The sequence below is a fragment of the Tauraco erythrolophus genome, chromosome 3, assembly GCF_009769465.1.
Source record: "Tauraco erythrolophus isolate bTauEry1 chromosome 3, bTauEry1.pri, whole genome shotgun sequence".
Classification (NCBI taxonomy): domain Eukaryota; kingdom Metazoa; phylum Chordata; class Aves; order Musophagiformes; family Musophagidae; genus Tauraco; species Tauraco erythrolophus.
In genome coordinates, this window is record NC_141467.1 from 66,744,115 (window position 1) to 66,759,127 (window position 15,013).

At 39.0% G+C, this 15,013-nt stretch overlaps 1 protein-coding gene across 6 annotated transcripts in view; it reads left to right on the forward strand.

The window, feature by feature from the left end:
• The window catches only part of CSPP1 (centrosome and spindle pole associated protein 1), a 70,279-nt gene extending 56,613 nt beyond the window's left edge, over window positions 1-13,666 (forward strand). For all 6 annotated transcript variants that reach the window (XM_086608685.1, XM_009979165.2, XM_086608684.1 and 3 more), the window contains 5 exons: window positions 3,679-3,719; window positions 4,984-5,047; window positions 8,585-8,697; window positions 8,884-9,034; window positions 13,440-13,666. In XM_086608685.1, the coding sequence (XP_086464811.1) occupies window positions 3,679-3,719; window positions 4,984-5,047; window positions 8,585-8,697; window positions 8,884-9,034; window positions 13,440-13,666 (596 nt within the window). The remainder of the gene's footprint in view (window positions 1-3,678; window positions 3,720-4,983; window positions 5,048-8,584; window positions 8,698-8,883; window positions 9,035-13,439) is intronic.
• Window positions 13,667-15,013: the final 1,347 nt, after the last annotated feature.

Genomic DNA, 15,013 nt, shown 5'->3' on the forward strand with positions numbered 1-15,013 from the left:
TGCTTTGTTTTGCCCTTTCTTAAGTGTGTTTTCTCATGGATGCCCCACAGGCTCAGCCATGTCCTGCGGCGGGTCTGTTGTGGTCCTGGCTGTGCTTGGCACAGGCAGCCCCTGGCATCTCACAGAAGCCAGCCCTGCAGCCTCTCCCTTGCCACAGACACCCAGTACAACTTCAGGTTGCTCCTTAGACTTTTTTTAGCCTTAGAATGAGGTGAAAATTTGGCTTAAAAAACCAGAAAACACATAGGAAAGGAAAACAGTTACACCTTTCCATACTGCTTTAAAAAACCTGGATGCTGCTTCTTATCACTGGTTGTGCTTTGAGGCTTGTCTGTGTTACCTGTTAATAGTCCCCTATGTGGGTAAAATTAACAAAATTGATACTAAGGTGAGAAGAGCGACAGTTAAATGCAGGGTGTTTTGTTTGGTACCCTGGTGAGTGTTAAAGATGATTCCTGTTCCATCTCGGACAGATGTGCTGGTGTTCAGGCAATGTGTGCAATATTGCTTATGGATAGCACAACATCACAATTGCAAATAAAGCATATCTGTACCACTTTCTGTGTTAACTACAAGCTCTTGTATATCATTTAATGCCTAAATGGAATGTATAGGGTTGTCTTCAGTCTTCCCCTTTGTGAGATTGACTGAAATGGTGAAAAATAATTCACTAGCTTCAGCTGAGATCTGTGTGAGGTTTGGTTTTGTTTTTCCACCATTAGAATATTTTTCAATAAGCCAGTCTAAGAACGCTTTAATTTTATGTTGTCTGGAGAGGAACCTCCACCAGCTAGAAAGCAAATTTGCCCTTTTTCATTAATTTTAAGGACAAGTAGTCATTTTAGACATGTGCTAATACTAAATGGATAATGCAGGCTTGCATGGTGACAACCTAAAAAGACGTTTCCTTGGACAATTTAGATTAGTTGGTAGACAAGCAGCTGATTTTTAAAATGATTTTTCACTTGTGCTTGTAGAGGATCCTTGAGCAGCCTTTCCTCTCTCTTTCTGTCTCCTACTGCTTTACAACATCATTTAACTTTATAGTCTGTCACTGTGTACTGAGCAAGAGAATTAATTAGTTGCCATGTGTCTATTTCCAGTTTATTTTCATCAAATACAAGTTCATCATTGTCCCCTAACTGAAAATAGTTGAGTGGTTTTATTGTCTAATTTAAGGCAGAAAAAATAGATGAATTAAAGCAATATGTATTTTTGTACTGTGGGCAAAATGTCGTATTGTAGGCTGTTGTGGCAAAGGCTTACCTGTTTTCCCACACTGTATGTAAGTGTTCTTTAGCTTACATGCTTTATATACTGTTTTCCCTCTGATATGCTTTTTCTTTCCTTTTTTTTTTTCTCTTTATGTAAAAGAGAAATATATGGACTATTAGTGGAACTAGAACCTGAGAAAGTAATGATTTTTTTTAAATGTCCCAAATTTTTTAAATGCTTTCTGTGTCCCTACAAGGCATTCTTTTGCAGACTTCTGGACAATTATTGTTTTAGGGGACAGGAGGGAAAGGCACAGGAGCAGGTTTGATGTTATTCTGCAGCACTAGGCTCTGCTTGACTGGAGTAGTGTATAAGGAATGGGCTGGTTGTCAGTCCAGGAGGAGTGACAGTCAGTGTGCTATTGGTTTTGATGCTAGACAGAAGGTCAGCTGCACGCTGAATAAGTCTGCTAGATAGAGATGCAAGAAAAAACCGTATCAAATATTTTATTTGAAGAGTAGCTTCAGTTTTGCTTCTTTGCATTTCCAGCGTGCATGAGGTCATTGTTAGATTAACTTTCAGGGTAGTTCTCTGTGCTCTCCAGAGTTGAGGTTTTTATCCTTAGACAAGTACTTTCCTCTGTGAAATGATTGCTGTCTAGTTCAGCCTCTCAGCCTCTTTCTGAAAGCTGCAAATGCTCAGCATGTTGAGGGTACATTTGCTCTTGGGTCTTTCTGCAATCTCCTGCTCTGATTATTACACCCTGACAGAAGCCAAGAGAACTGATTACATCTACCAGGGTTTGTTTATTCTCACACAGCATCCTTCTTGCTAGTCAGTTTGGTTGTTGAGATGTCCCACCTAGGGGAGAACATCATTAGTCTTGAATTCTCTTGATATAAACATGACTGTTTAGCTACACAAACATGCCTATTTCTGGCAAACACATGTCTGGAATATAGAATAAATTTTTTTTTGAGTATCCATGAGTTTTAACTACAGAACTGTTGTAATGTTTAGCTTCACTGTGTATAAATGAGACTCCTGGCTCCCTCCATCTAGCTTTTGATAGACTGCTAAAAATAATGGCAAAACCCAAAGTGTCAGGAAATACATGGCTCAGGTGTATTGGAAGAAATAATTAATTTTTGGCACTCTAATTTTTGAAATTTGATATTGGTTGGTTTTCCTACTTGGTTCGTAGCAAGTTTAAACAAAAATTGATAAATTAGAGAGATTTCTCTCCATTATTGCGTTTTTTTTGTGTCCTAGCTGTGGAGTTCAGATGGCGTTTAAAGCATTGCAGTTTAGCACCAGCAACCACTGGGATGCTGAATACCATTAACTTCCACTATTTTTAAAATTTACAAATACTTTAAATATAAGAAAAATATATGATGTATAAAATTTAATGTGTGAAGATGATGGCAAGAAAACCAAAATACTTATGCTAGGGAAGAGAGGATAATCTTTATTGTAGTAATAAGACCATTGACTTTGAGTTCTTTGGTATACTTTGGAATGAAGGTTTCTGTTTAAATGCTTTTTCATCTGAAGTCACTTGACCTGGTGTGTTTTCTCAGTACCATGTTCCAGTTCCATTAGGATTCAGCAGTGTGCAGAATGTGTGATGAAAAAACATTTCTTGGTAGCTGTGTGGCTGGATGCTGTTTAAGGGGCAGTAATTCAAATAATCAAGATCTTGGGGTATCAACGAACAAAACGTAAGAGGGTAAAAGAGAGAAACCAGGTATTCCTGCAGCAACCTTTTGTGCCCTAGTGTGTTGCTTTGATGGCTTAAACCATGCTCCTTCCCACAAATTGATGTTTTTTACATTATTCAGTCAACACTTGAACATGACCTTTCTATAACAAGTGTTTAGAATATTGCTGTAAACATAGGACAAAAGTAGTTCTGACTGTCGCAGTACGGAGAACTTTTTCAAAATTCAGCACAACTTAGTGCAATTTTAGCCTTTAAAGAAGTGTTATTATATTTTCTTAAAAAAAATATTGATTTTCAAAAGCCACAAAAATAGTTAGCTTCATTTTTCTGGATAACAAATCAGGTTTTGAAAAAGATGGGAAACCGTTACAGGTTTTTATTAAGGATGAATACTATAGTTCTAGTGTGAAAAGTATGTTTGGTTTTTGGGAGAGATTGATGAATCCAGCCTTGAGAAGGGTTTGCACATGCTCAATGTTCTTAGAAATAGTGTACTACTGAGTTCTGTTTGAGTTCTCTGATTCTACTTAAATTGACATGAGGAAACTGGAATAAACATTTCGTTCAAATGTTTTAAAAATATTCATTACAATGTCTGTAACTTTAAAGAGTAATGCATAATGGTCTTCATTTTTGTAATAATATGCTGATAAAACATTTAATATGTTTTAGTATTAACTGTTTTTATGTCAATACTGTCATTTTGTCCTTTGCCTCTGTGGCTTTTGTTGATCAAGGTGATTCTGCTTCTGGCGGTAACCCACAAACCAGGAGACTGGTAAGAATAAAACAAGTTTTTTATTATATTACTTTGCCTTTTTCAAGTGTGAGAAATACTGTGTCTTTCACAGATTTGGGAAAAAGAATTACACTTCAGTAACGACAGCAAGCTTATTTACTTCTCTTGCATGTCAATACAATGAATAACAGCTTCTTTAAACTTAACATAGAAGTTGTTTATCTTTGTATATAGAGATGATTTGATTCTTTAACTCCCTTCTTTTTATATTCATTGGCACTTATTTTATATTCATATGATGTTAGATTGCTGCTGGGGATGAGAATTAGTAGAAAAAAGCCAAGCCAGAAGCAGTTGCCCTAAATTCAGGTGACTTAAAGTGATGAACTCATCAGTCAATAATTAGATCCGTTGTCTCAAATGGGATGTTTATTTTCTGACTCAGTGAAAAGAGCGAAATAAAGTGCTATCAAATTGGAATTCTGTACTAACCTGATCTACAGAATAACAGAGTCCAATTGTGTCTCATGGGAATGTAATGGAAGACTCTGCAAGAGCAAAGCCATTATCCTCAAGGATAATACTGTAACATTTTTTTATTAAAGAAAAATCACTTTAACGCATTTTATAGTTGTAATTTGTTGTCTCAGAGTCTTCTTCAGAGCAATGCTTTGCAGTAGAAAATTTGTTTTCCCTTGTTCTGTTTCCTTTGATGTTTTCTACTGCTTTGATTTCAGAGTGGTTTTTAACGTAAATTATTCCATAGTAGAATTTCTGTAACAAATGGTTGCAACTATGCAGTGAACTATAAGTATTAGACTTAGTGCTTGTTATTACCATGAAGAAATTTGTTATTTTAATGCTTTAATATCAAGGATTGTACATGGTGGAGTGAGTGAAACGTAAGGAATCATTCTCCATTTGGTCAATACTTCATACAAACCTTAGGTGCAAAGTTCGGATCTAGTGCTGACTGTTCTGAAACTCAAGCAGAGTGGTGGGGATGTATTTGCTGGTGGAAATGTCTGTGTTACACAAATCATCGCCACAGTTGCCATGTGTAGGCGATTTCAGCAAATGGGATTACTACAGAAAAGTAAAAAAAACCCTAATGCTTAAAGAGAACATGAATTATTTAAAAATGTATGGGTTTTTAATAGCCATAAAGGAACATAGTACAGAACACTGTAGAGCTGCTGTTTGCTTTGCAGAAGTTTGGCAGTTAATTTACATAAGCTATAATTTGGCTCCAGAAGGATATTGAGGCATCTGAATTTGCATGTCTTCTGTTTCACTTTTGTAGTTCAGGAATGAATCTGATGAATTCTTGAAAAATTCACTGTTGGAATCGGATAGTGCTTTTATCGGTGAGTTTATACCTCCCCTTAACCATATTCTGACTGTACAAACGTCATTTAATCTAATGAGGTGCCTCTAAAATGATCATTAGTGGTTTAAAAGTTGCAGTGGGTGTAGCTATGCTGATTGTTTTCAAGTGTTAGAAAATTATGCCTCCAAATTAAAATGCAGATCTTTATGGAATTGTACTGCAATAAATTTGTGTAGGTCACGTCTAAAATTAATGATGCTGCTCGCTTGCCTTACACCACTTTACAGCTTTTCATGAGAAAGCATCTTTCTGTGCTCATTGTGCTCAGATTGGGATGTTAGCCTTGTCAAGAAACTTTTTTTGACATCTTCTCAGCCAATATTTGTTCAGCAAATGTGTTACAATGGTAGCATATGCAGTACTCTTCTATTGTTCTGCAGCAAATGAAATAATTTATTAGCAATCACAACTTACAACTATGAGCTGCCCATAGTGAAATACAAAGGTGTTGGATGGCCAGCGATTAATTTCATTTTTATTCTTTTGTTTTACAAACATGCTTGATTTTTAAGTGTGATTGTAAAATGATGATTCATTCTAAATTACTCACTTTTCTGCTGTTCACACATTACTTCATTTCACATGACTTGCAACATCGTACTTGTAAACGTTGACACTTCTTAATCCTCTGAAACAGATGATTTTTGTTTTTAAAGATTTTTATATAGAGGACTAAGTCTCGTCTCATCTCGTGTCTCTTTATTCAACCTTTATATGCATGTATGTAAAAGTGCTGTTTCAGATGTGTTCTGTTTCCAGTCACTAGGAAAAAAGAAAGACTAGAACTTCTCTTTTTTAAAAAAACCAACCAACTCAGTCCTCTACACAGTATGTTCCATTAGCAGGCATTACAGTACCTTGAAATTCTCTTCAATCATCTATGGGAAATAATCTTACAAGGTTTTATTCTTTGCTGTAGGGGAGATGTAGTAGATTCTTTCAAGTGCTTTTTAATGAAACTCGAAATGTTTCTGTATACCAATGATTGTTATCTCTGACTTTGGTTAAAAGCAGAACTTTTCATTTGAAATGTGTTCAAGCTTATTCTGTTAATGTGCAAGTCCTGGAGGACAGGATAGAACCTGGCATTGGGAATGGGGCTTTCAGGCTTCTTCAGCACATGTGGTACTTGCTGTAGACTGCCATATGTTCTTCTTCAGGTTAGGAAATAATATTTACTGTTTACAGACCAGATGATGAAAGGGTGCTTTATGAGAGCCCATCAGTCTAGAATCTGGCCAAATGTCTCTAACAGTAGCCGGAATAGGCACATGGGGAAGAATATGAGGAGGAGGGCCGGCACGCAGCAGCACCAGCACCGTGGAGTGCTCTTCCAGCCTCCGGTGACTTACAGCTCGGAGGCTTCCTGAGCCAAATGCCGTGTTATTGTGTTTAGTGAATCTTGCTAAGCTGGCTCTTTAATAGCTTGTCTTTCATGAGTTGGAATCGGCATTTTTGAATCCCTGTAACTGTTTACCATCAGCAATATTGTGTGGATAAATTTCCACACTACACCTTACTTGAAGTATTACCTCCTTTCGTCTGCTCTGAATCTGCCACCCGTGTAACGGGCGCTCCTTGGTTTTATTCACTGCTTTCACAAGGTTCATGAGATTTATAGTCCTCTCTCCTACTTCCTTATTCTCCCTCCAGCTGATTCTTGCAGCTTAGAGAGGTGATGGAGTTAACTTGTGATGCTATTCACCCCCCCCTTTTTTTTTGTTCCTTTTCCTTTTTTTCCTAGATCATTTATGAACGTGTTGAAAAGCTTGTTCCCCAGAACCGAGCTGTAGGCACTAACTAAAACTTTGATACCTTTTGCATTATTTGGGTTTTATAAATAGCTATTAAAATTCTGAATATGAATGTGGTGACTTCCATCCCTGAAATGAAAAATAAAAACTCCATTATCTGTGGGCTGCCTTCTCTGTGGATGGTGCTGCTCACGTTGCCTGAGTCTTATGTGAAATAGTTGTGGTGTATTTTAACAATGTTTTTCATTTTCTAAGAAGAGCATAACACTACCCTCTAGGGTTTTTTTTGACATGGGTTTAAAATCTAACTCAATTTTGTAATAGATGTCAGCATTACAAATGAATTTGTATTTATCTCCTAGGGCTCAGAAATTTGAGGCAGCCAGGAATAAAGAGGTTTATCAATTTCTTTTTCCCGTTTTTTTCCTCATTGAAACCTTAGAATTCATTAGTGTTAATGTGGCGATTTGAAAGCATGTCTACATAGCAGAATCTGAATGATACAAGCTTAAAGGAACAGGTAGCATCTTACACTGATGAAACACTAAAGGTGCAAATAAATTCTTCTATAGCTTGTGCTTTTTCTGTTGTGATAAATTCACATAATGAAACAGTTTTTGTATTTTAATGTCACAGTATGTCCCTTAGCAAACTAAATAATTTCAGACAAATGCTGCAGAATTGTTCAGTACTCTGTGTGTTTGTGTATGTAGGTATGTACATATTTATCTTTTTTTTTTTTTTTTAAACTTAATATGTCATACTAGACTAAGAGCCTTTCCAAAAGGTCACTTCATTGTCACAAAGAGTAATTGGTGGTAATGGATTCTGTATTGGTTTTGTTGAGCAGAGTCCTTTCTTTTTCTGGGAGGCTCTGTTCTTGGAGATACTGGAGGGACTGAACTAGAAAACAGAGCCCACTGTTTGCACCAAGCCAGCGGCAAAGCCATAAACCAGCCCCCAAACAGTGGTTACTGGTCCTGAAGAGAAAAACAGTATCTGTTTGAAACAGTTTGTATTTGACGTAATTTCCAGAATCAGCAAAGGAGAGGGAAATAGACAAAACAAGTGTAAAGCAGAGACATCACTTATATTTTATAATATAAAAATAGATTAAAATCCTCCTCCCCGTAATGAGATAGAAGTATGATAAAAAAATTTTTAGTTATTTATTTTTGTATGAACAGATTTTAACACTTTATTACATGAAAAGGCTAAGCTATGACTAAGAATATATATGACTGAGGCATTATGTTATTGTATTCCATGTAACATTATCATTCCATGCAATGTTATTCTATATTCCATATAATGTATTTACATACATAATTTATTACATTATTTTGTATCTTTTTGTGTCTCCAATTTGCCTAGTGATCTCTCTTTCAAGCAGACATACTATACTCATTTGAGTACTTATTTTCTTTAAAGGTCTAGGTATAAAAAAGATATGATGAAGTAAGGTAGGTGGTGGATTTGCAGGATGGAAAATGCCTTGGTCCTGTAGATAAGAGAACCTAATATCTATCTCAAGATACTTCTTGCCTTTGCTTGAAGTTCATCCCTTGCTGCTGTTGTGGTACTTTGTTCTTTTGTCTGCATCTGGATTATCACTGGCTTCATGCAAGATGTCCTAATTGGATACATTCATTTGATTCCTGTGACTAAATCAAGTATTGGCTCATTTCAAAACATAAACAGGTTTGAGTCCTGTCTAGTATTTGAATCCTTTGAAAATGATTTCACCTCTGTTTTTCCAGGTGCTAATGGGGAAACGTTTCCTGCCTTAGGAGAAGTTAATTTATTATCACCACAGCTTCCACCTTCTGCGAGGGAGAGGAGACGAATAAAGCAGAAAGCGTTAGAGTACGCTGTACGTATCATCACCAGGTTGGCTTAAATACGAAGGTCGACCACAAATCTAACTCTGTCAGGCAGTTCCTGTGGTTCCTTAGTGGCTGGATGATATGGGTACAGAGGGTGTACATGTATAGCCATTTGCCTTTTTGAAAATACACTATTTAACTGAAGGATTTGTGCATTTTTGGATTTTCTGCAGGAGGATGTTCGACCGGGCCAGCCGCCTTTGCTGGAGCCCGACAGCTTTTCGTTGCGATCAAACTTCAGCCTCAACGCTGACCAGCTGAAAGGCAAGAATGAAGAACGATTGCGCAGACTGACCGAGCTCCAGCAGAAATCCACTTACTCGGGTATGCTTGGCATCATATATACAGTATATACAAGTATAAAGTAATTACTGTAATTAAAGGAACAAGTATTAATAGACTGCCTGTAGTTGTACAGTGAGCAACTGGCTCAAACATGGGAATTATTTATAGAGTTCTGTAGCTGGTGCAAGAGGTTCCCAGCAAACTTCAACACAGCTTTTTAGCGAAGAGGAGGATCATAGGAAAAGATACTCTAATTCCTGCCTGATCAGCCACTCGTACTTTTCCTGCCTGTACCACTTTTAATATTGCGATATGTCACTGCTAGCAGTAGGATGTGGGTATCTGGCTGCATTGCTGAAATGTTAGGAGAAAGAAATGAAACTCCTGGCTGATTACTGTTGATAGGATGCTTATGTGAGTTTATTGCTTTCCTAGGAATCAGATGTCTGTGGTCCGATCAGCATGAAGATATGCCAAAAAATGGTGTATAAAGAAGTACTTCAGTTTCTAGTTAATTGGATTTTCTAGTGGTTTGTTAACAGAAATGGTCAATTCAGTATTTGAGGTTGATGTTGATACTTCTTTCACTTTTCATGCACTTGAATTTATTATGTATATCTTGTGACCACGTAATACATCAAACTCTGGGAGTTGTCTCAGAGCTGCTCCACAGGCTGACTGCCTGATGTAATTCCACTTTGTGTATGAGGTGCCAATTATGGCAACTGTTAATGGCCTTTAATCTCTCACCTGGATTATGACCGAGTTGGTACACTTTGTACTAATGATTCTTTCATACGAGTCTGAAATCTCCCATTTTCAGGAGGCCGTTGCTGTGCTGTCTAGGCAGTTACAGTGTCAGTATCCTTTTTATAAACTTAATGAGAGTACATACGCTGACAGTTTTTCTGGTTTTGTTGCTATGGGTACTCTTACAAGCACTTCATGCTTTTCTGTCTGTTTTAACCATCTCACTGTGATTTTAAAGTCACTAAAAAAACCCCACGCATTCATAATTTCTTCTATAATCTAAACAAATGCTTTACTAATTTTACTCCACTCATACATTTTTTGCTATGTGAACTTCTTCTACTTTCCTGGCCTTGTTCTGTCTCACCTCTTTATAATTTCGCCTTGTATCATGTGGGCTACACTTTTTATTTTGTCTGCCTTCTGTTTGTCATGGTCTGCAGAGCTTCAGCCTTTAGATACACGTAATTTTTGTGTGTGTGTGTATATACATATTTTTATATGTCTGTATGTAGCTTGTTCTTTGGAACACATCACTTATCCTCAGCATATGTTCCAAGGAAACGGAACAAGATAACTTTTTGCTCAGCTGTGGTCATTAGGGCTGCACGGCTGCTTGTGCTCCTGTTCCCACCTCATACTCAGTGACATTACAAAAAGGAATGAGTGAAGCCAAGAGGATTTTATTCCTTTTCCCTAGCAGTTTGATAGAACCCTTGTGGCATCCTTTTGTTTTCCCAACAGGGAGGACTCTTGTTTCTCCTCCACCCTCAGAGACACTGCTGGGAGAAAACAACTCTGTCAAATATGTGCCTAAGGAACTGTAACTGGTTGTCTTCCCTTTAAATGACCGGGAGATGGCAATTTACAGGCACTGATAAATTTTAAGAGTTGATCCTGTTGGCAGAGTAGTTCACTTACCTTTATCAGACTGATGTGGGAATCCTAAAGCCACCCTAGAATTGTTTTCTGAATTGGAAAATTAGTGCATATTGGAGCCAGGCCTCCTCCTCTGTTTTCATTCATCCCCAAAAACCATTCCCATCAACATAGACTTGGTGGGTACTTTAGGTGACGAAGTCTCTCCACTTTCTCCAGAGGGCTATATATGCAGGTTCCTAACTGCATAAATAAGAGCAGGCTCAGATGCAGAAGAGAGAATTCTGACAGCTTTGAGCACATTAGATATGTGCCCGAGACCCTACTGTATCTAAGAGAAGTTGCTGAAGTTGCTTGAGACGTTTTAGGCATTCCTCTGTGCCTTTAAGTAAAGGAATGCTGGAGCCAGTGATGACCTACCATAGGCAGCAGCAGTGCTCCTGCTAAGCATAGGCTGATCCAAGGAGTTTGTTCTCATCTAGGGGCAGGATGTGCTCCAGTCAGTGTTTAGTGGGAGTCCAGACACCACTCAATTTCTAGACCAGATAAGAGGTCTACTTATCTCCAGCCTCCAGATACAAACTGTGAATTATCAAGTGGCAATTCCACAGAAAATTCTTTATATGAGTCCCAATTAAGAATCTTATGTCATATGCAAATTGTTAAAATTACGATGAAGCAAGTTTTGTACTGTAGCTGGTCTGCTGTGCTCCCTAGAAGCAGCACCAAATGAGTGAGTCTGATATAGTGATGTGTGCCATGATCTTATCTCTGACAAGAAGGTCGTTCTTACCTCCAACTGCTGGAAGATCTATTGGCTTTCCCTTTGAAGACAGTAATATTTAAACTCACGGAAATGCAGCTCTCTGGCCTGAAAATCCGCAGTTGGTTTGTCTTTAAACAAACACATGCCCTTGTTTTTATTGTTTCTAAATATAATCTCTTAAAAAAGGAGCAAAAAGAAAATTCGTTTTCTTTAGGTATTTTTTTTCCCTGCCATGTACTGTTGTTAACCTCACCATAACTTATGGATGCAAAAACTGTGGACTCCAACCTGCAGGAGAGTTGGTCCAACCCAGGATTTAGGAGACAAAGAGGTTCACTCTGCCAGCTGGAAATTCAGCATCAGGCAAAAGAGATGACTGGCTGTAGAGAGAGGGAGGTCTGTTTACACTTCCAGTGTTCCAGAGAAGTCTTATTTTAACCAGAGTGAGACGACTTGGAGGATGATCAGATCACTGTCTGTGTGATGTGACAGCACTAGTGGATTCACTGCCAAGCTCTTACTAAACAAAAAGTATTTAGTGTTTTGGTTTGAAACCTGTGCCCTGCCTTGGGCATATGAGCCTTCAGGACATGGGATTGTGCGGGTTCTGTCCTTGCCTTCACATCTACACCCCTGGCTGCTGCTTCTGCAGGACTTGGGTTCTCACAGTCACGCTTAAACCGTCAGCTTTCCAGTTTCAAAAATTATAAGGGGAGAAGAGCACATTAGAGGAATTGCTGTGCCAATAAAGGCAGGGAAATGAGAGAGAACTTTGGTGAAGCTCCTGTACCTGTGTGGCAAATAGTGGGGGAGATCCAGTAAAGCAGGCTGCACGTGAACTCTCCCTTTTATACCATACGTGTGCCGCCGTAACTGTTTCACTAAAACACATTGGTTTATATTCTTTATTAAGAATGTTAAACCGAGAATTTTGATGGCAGGATTCTGGATGACATCTAAGTAAGAGGGAGAGAAAAGATGGCCTCAGAAATTTTACAAATAGATGTCAATGCAGGTAAAACATTTCCTCAGTAATGTCAAATCCATAAGCTTGTATGTACTGAATAAACCCTTCTTCTAACTGCCAACTCATTTTCTAAGGATAAAAAATTACAGTAGTTAATTCAAGTTACTTTGCTGATTTTTAGTAAGAATGGAGTAAAAACTAGCCAGGTCTCTGTGTGTCCCTGACAGGAAACTTCAGAGTTTTGTTTTGGTTTTTGCCTGGTTTAACTACAGGCCACAAGCCCCAGAACTAACTGGAAAGAACCTAAAGCTGGATGGAAAGTAGATTTTCCTGTTACAGAAGAAACAACATTTCACAGAGAAGCTTTGGTTTAAAATGAAATTTTAGAAAGTCAGTTCTTCCAGAACAAGAAAATGAAGTTCAGAAAAATCATCCAAATCCTTAAATTACATGACACCAACTGCTTCTGGCAAACATTTTATCACTGAAGAATATAAAGTTCTATTATGTTTTGCTGGAATTAAGATGTTTCTGCAAAAACTTTTGTATTTTTGGATGTGGAGCACATCTAAAGTGTTCAAACATTTTTCTGCCCAGCTTTGAAGAGGAAAACATGGCAATTTTAAGTCCTGTTGTGTTGGAGTCGTTCTCCCCTGCCTGAGTACGAGACATTCCCTACCAGTGTTCAGCCTCAGCACTGCAATGGGATGGCCTCGGGTTTATATGCGTTTTCTGTGCATAGATACGCTGACAGGTTTGCCTGGTTGCTATAATAGGGGGCATTGGGAAAGCAAGAACCTTCTGCCAAGTCTATCCAAGGTGTCCCGTATTGCCTAGTGCCTCCTTGTTGACTGGCGGCAGGTGGAGGAGCTGTTGGCATCAGACGTCAAAGATGAGTCTTTAGCTGTTGCCTCTACACGGGCTCAGTCCCCCACATCATCAAAACTGGGTGTTAAGTAGAAAAAAGTGTAACTGCAAAGCATTATTTACTGCAGACAAGTAAGCTGCTTCCATATGGAAAAATGTTGTGCTGTGATGAGAGTTTGTCCTCTTTAACGTATGCACATGGCCCTCTCTCGCAGGTGATAACATTTCTTTGGGAGAAGCGGATGACCTTTTGAAGCGCGCTCCATCCAACGCGAGCAGACGGCCCAGTTCTGTTGACACAGTTGCAACAGAGCCCTGGCTGCGACCGGGAACTTCAGAGACACTCCAAAGGCTCATGGCTGAACCGTCCAGCCCGGCACAGCTTTCACCCAAAACCACGCTGCCGCTGGGCTGGCAAGGCCTGTCCACCGCCCACGGCTGACGCCCAGCCCTGGGGCGCACCCGCGGGGCCCGCCGCAGAGGAGGGGTGCTGCAGCACTACTGCACTTTCCAGGGTCGCTTCCATAGACGTAGCGTGACAGCGTGTGTTTAATTTAAAACAGCAATAATGAAGTCAGAGAAGCTGCAGTGTAACGCGGATGGAGAGCAGGGATGTTTGTATTACATGACGTGGGAAGCGGAGGAAGAGTTTGGTGGGTTTTGCACTTTTCATACACTTTAACTTACCACAAAAACAGAGTGTGTGCGTGTGAATTTGATGTTAAATTGAAGTAAATTTTTAGCTTAACTCCAAAACTGTCTGAAATAGAGTAACCCAACAGCAGAGCTGTGTTTTAAGCTTTTACCAAAAGAGTAAATATCTAGGAGAAGGGCACTTGCTTTTCCTGCTGTGATGAGTGCTGTGCTGCATGAAAGCTCCACAGTTTCCTAGTCATTTTTTCTATTAGCCATGTATCTTACAGTCCCTAACCTATTACATGCTGGAAATACAGATACTGTTGCAGATATATTTAATTTATGGTTCTGATTTAAGAGTTAATAAATTATTTTGTTACTAAAAATGTGAAAGCAGACTTCAATTTTCTTACCATTTGCTTCAGCTTGCGTTTCCTCATGAACTAGAACATTAAGGCTGTCTTTAAAGAAGGAGGAAAAACACATGGACAAGTTGCTGAATAAAAACACAAGAGCTTTAGCAAGAAGGACGTGTGGATGGGAGCACGACTTTAAGAGTTCAGTGAACTGAAACGCCCAAGGTGAGGCAAGGGTAAGGCTGTGACCTTCCCTTTGGTTAGGAAATCCCACCCAGCGGCCAAAGCTTGACCAGCAGGGAAAAACAAACGATGACACCAAAACAATTTGTAAAAACATTGTATTTTTTTTTACTAAAATGCCACTTTCAAGCTTCTGTCTACCTGCTGGAATGCCACAGTGGCAGCTGACAGCAGGTAGGATATGCTTTCTGAGAGAAATGTACTTCCACATTGTGTTCTGCTTTGCTTCTTCATGGGTTCACCATGTTCCTTCCCAGAGAGGAAGTGCCAAATCCATCTAATTCTTACCATGAGCTCCTGGCTCATCAGCTAAAAGGCCTATCATGTTCCTCAGCTGGGGTATGACAGCACTGGCCAGTAAGGAATGCAGAGGTTTTAATGAAATCCAAGCCCCAGGCTACAGAGTGTAGTACTGGCCTCATGGCTGCTTGATTCTTGGTTTCCCTCCCATCCACCCTTACTCCATAGTCTGTTTCACATGAATATTTTAATTCCCAGAAAGCAAAACACAATATTTGATTTCTATCTGTGCAGTGCTAGAGGGTTGAACTGAC